The sequence below is a fragment of the Melampsora larici-populina genome (genome assembly GCF_000204055.1).
Source record: "Melampsora larici-populina 98AG31 unplaced genomic scaffold MELLAscaffold_19, whole genome shotgun sequence".
Taxonomy (NCBI): domain Eukaryota; kingdom Fungi; phylum Basidiomycota; class Pucciniomycetes; order Pucciniales; family Melampsoraceae; genus Melampsora; species Melampsora laricis-populina.
Genome location: NW_006768783.1, coordinates 1143925 through 1147173, shown reverse-complemented (window position 1 = coordinate 1147173; position 3249 = coordinate 1143925). Strand labels below are relative to the sequence as shown.

At 45.4% G+C, this 3249-nt stretch overlaps 1 protein-coding gene across 1 annotated transcript; it reads left to right on the top strand.

Moving 5' to 3' along the window:
- Positions 1-249: 249 nt before the first annotated feature.
- MELLADRAFT_106763 (uncharacterized protein) lies at positions 250-2212 on the top strand (the record flags this gene model as incomplete). The annotated part of the gene is made up of 5 exons (XM_007410226.1): positions 250-304; positions 365-936; positions 1043-1150; positions 1476-1791; positions 1869-2212. 5 exons carry the CDS (start codon positions 250-252, stop codon positions 2210-2212), a joined length of 1395 nt encoding a protein of 464 aa, XP_007410288.1.
- Positions 2213-3249: the final 1037 nt, after the last annotated feature.

Genomic DNA, 3249 nt, shown 5'->3' with positions numbered 1-3249 from the left:
TCGATAATCACTGCTTTGTCTGGGTATTTTGTTTCTTTTTTTCAATATTATCACTTCTCTTTCCAAGGCTATCAACTCACTATTGACATTTACCGTTTGTTTAGTGTGGTTCGTCGTCTTAGTGCTTCCATTGTCAACTACCCTTTCGAAATATCATTTCGATTCAAAGCTCCATTCGGTCAGTGTTCCCATGATCCAAACTTTTGATGGGACAATTGCTTACTGATCTTTCTATTCTTTTGGTCAGCAATGCCATGTGATCCAATTATGAATTTGATTCATGAAAACGAGGATCCCGATGAAGGTGAGTTGTTTCATTCTATATCTTTCACTTGTTCAGAATGTTGATATCTGTTTCTGGTAGTTTTTGATCCACCTTATTTGATCGAGGATGGTGACAACGCCCCAGCGCGTCATCCCACTCTGGAGCGCCTTTGGCGCCAAGGCACTGAAAGCCGCCGCTTGATGGAAGAAAGTCAATCTTTCACCATCGCGGTGGCTTTCAAGATTCACACGAATGATTCAGTCGATGTGATGCCCGGTATGGTGAAAGCACCCTCTTCTTCGAAGGTAACCGCCAGCAAAAAGAAAGCACCACCGCCTCCTACCACCGCCGTTATTGATTCATCCGATTTCAAGGATGGACAGATGTTGGACTTCAAAGTATTCTTGTATGGGAAATCATTGAAAGAATTTAAGGACTTGATTGGCGACGTTTGTGACAATTATTTCCCCGGGATCAAGAAGGTCGTTCTTGAGAGTGCTTTAGCACCGATGTTGACCTGGAACGCTAGTGTTGGTTCGAAGAAGAATAAACTGATCGATTACAAGAATTATCAAGAGTTTGTGAACAACTTGGACAAAAGTTGTTCCTCAAAAGGTACGATCAACATCGTACTTCAGAAAGCTCAAGTGAAGGAAAAAAGAAATGCACAGGTGTGCCCTTCTTTTGATATTTCATACTTTTACCAGCGGTTGAGTACTTCAAATTATTTTATCTGACGTTCTTCTTGGCTCTGTTTGCCCTTATGTCACGATTTAGGCTAGTGGAGCAGTTGCTTATATAAAAGGAACCACTGGCCCGAACTCGATTGAAGCCAAACTAGCCGCGTTCAAGGAGGAAACCGCCCTCGCGAAAGAGGAAAGTTTAGTAAGTTTGTTTCACAGCTGTGACCTTGGTTCAGATTGGCGGGCTAATCCTATGTTTCATCCCTTTGTGACCCTACTAGAAGGTCACAGCGGCCAAAGAGTTGGAACTTGAGGCTGCTACCATCTACAACGAACACCTCGAGCGCGCTCTGGGTGGCGATGGGGCAGTGTTGTCGGCGCCTTGGGACCCTAACTACCTTTATTGTTTTTCCCAGCGATGTGCTTTCATATGGGCTAAATGTATTGTAAGTTTATATTTCTTTCATATGTGCTTTGTTTCTTTCCCTATGTTGTAGGCATCGAGCTGACCTTTGTGTGTATTTCAGCGCGATAGCTACACCACTCGAGCCATACCTCCGAACACGAGGGAATACAAGCGGGAGATGGCTAAAAACGCTGTCGAACACCCCGACACAACCGTGGACAACCGTGTAAAAAAATGTTACCCGGTGGCTAGCCCCAACCTTCGCAGTTCTACTTCGAAAAATGAAAACCGCCGCACCTTCTTTGCGAATCGACCTGCCGAGGATGTCAAGGTCAAGGTAGAACCTTTGAGTCCTTCTGACTCTAAACGCAAACTCGAACACACCCCTTCCCTTCTGACCAGCGGGACTGTCAAGAAGAAAATCAAACAGGAATCTCGTAAGTTACCCATAGGAGTCCAGTGGAACTTTGATTTTGGTCCACACTCGAACTAACGCTCTTGGCATCCATCGCAGCCACGGCAAATACCCCCGATAACGTTATTTCCCTTCTCACCTCTGAGGATCCACCCAAATCCTCCATGGGTCACGTTTCAGACTCGGACGTGGAGACTGAGGTCACCCATTCGACACTTTTGGACAACTTTTTGGACGAATGTGAGATTCCTCGCAACGACGTCTCTACTTGCACCATCCTCCGCAACGCCAACGTTTCCTCTTGGACCGATTTAGTCCCGAGTCTCCAAATGACGGTTAATGTGTTGACTGGACATGGATTGTCCTTCGACATCGCTAGGCGCCTCTTAGATGCTGCCCAAGAGGCCGACGCGGAAATGAAGAAGGCCACTACCTCCAAATGAAAGTATAATAGTTATCCAAAAGCCCAGTAGATGGGCAGCGAAGAGACGTAACTCCCCTCCCCAAAGAACAACTTTAAAAGTGCAATGCAGTCTTACACTTCTTAGTTCCTCCCATTTTTCTCTCAATTGGTTATGTTTCTTTAACCCTGTTATAGCCTTGTTTCCGGTATCTTGTCTACTTTGAGTATGATCATTTGTAAACAGTCTGAAATGGCCATGTCAAAATGAAAACTCTAGTGCCCCTTACATGATGAAAGCGAGCGAGACTTTGAGCATGAGCCGAGAAGAACCTCTGCGAGAGCGCCTCTTCCTCTTGATCGCAGAAGCACGTCAGAAAATCTGACGTGCAAACTGGCCACCGAGTCCGAAATGACAGACTTCCATCGGAGTTTTCATTTTGAGCATCTCACCGGAAAACTCCGAACTTTACCGGCTGGCTCGCTTTACGGTATACTCGTTAAGGTAATGGCTCAAAATCTTGTCCCAATTATGGAACCGAAAAACATGTCTTGCTTGTCAAAGTCAAGAAAGACAACTATTATGGATTCATTTCAATCAAAACCGTACATGATTGAGAAAAGATAGAAATGCAAGATAACGTATGGTACAAAATAACTACATGTAGCCACTACCCTTGAAAAGTTTGTCGCACAATTCATTGGTAAAGACATCCATCATGGACATCCAGACCACCACCCTCTCACCATCGGCATCGATAGCACCTTGAAGATCCTGACTTCTCCTGAGATTAGCCTTCACCGGTGAGAAGCCCTTCTCAATTGGATTGAAGTCCGGGCTATATGCCGGCAAGTAAATCAACCGTACCCCGCGCTCTTCACACAACTCAGCTATTGAGCCCCCGTGATGGATGGGGGCATTATCTAAAACCAGGACTGAATTCCTAGCCGGCCAAGGATTCATGGCCGGCAACTATGAGGAAACCGAGCCAATCAAATTAGCAAACTCATGCTAGACAATGCGAGGATGGGTTGTGGATACATAGCTCACCAACTCTTCTTGCAAGAACGCTTCAAAGT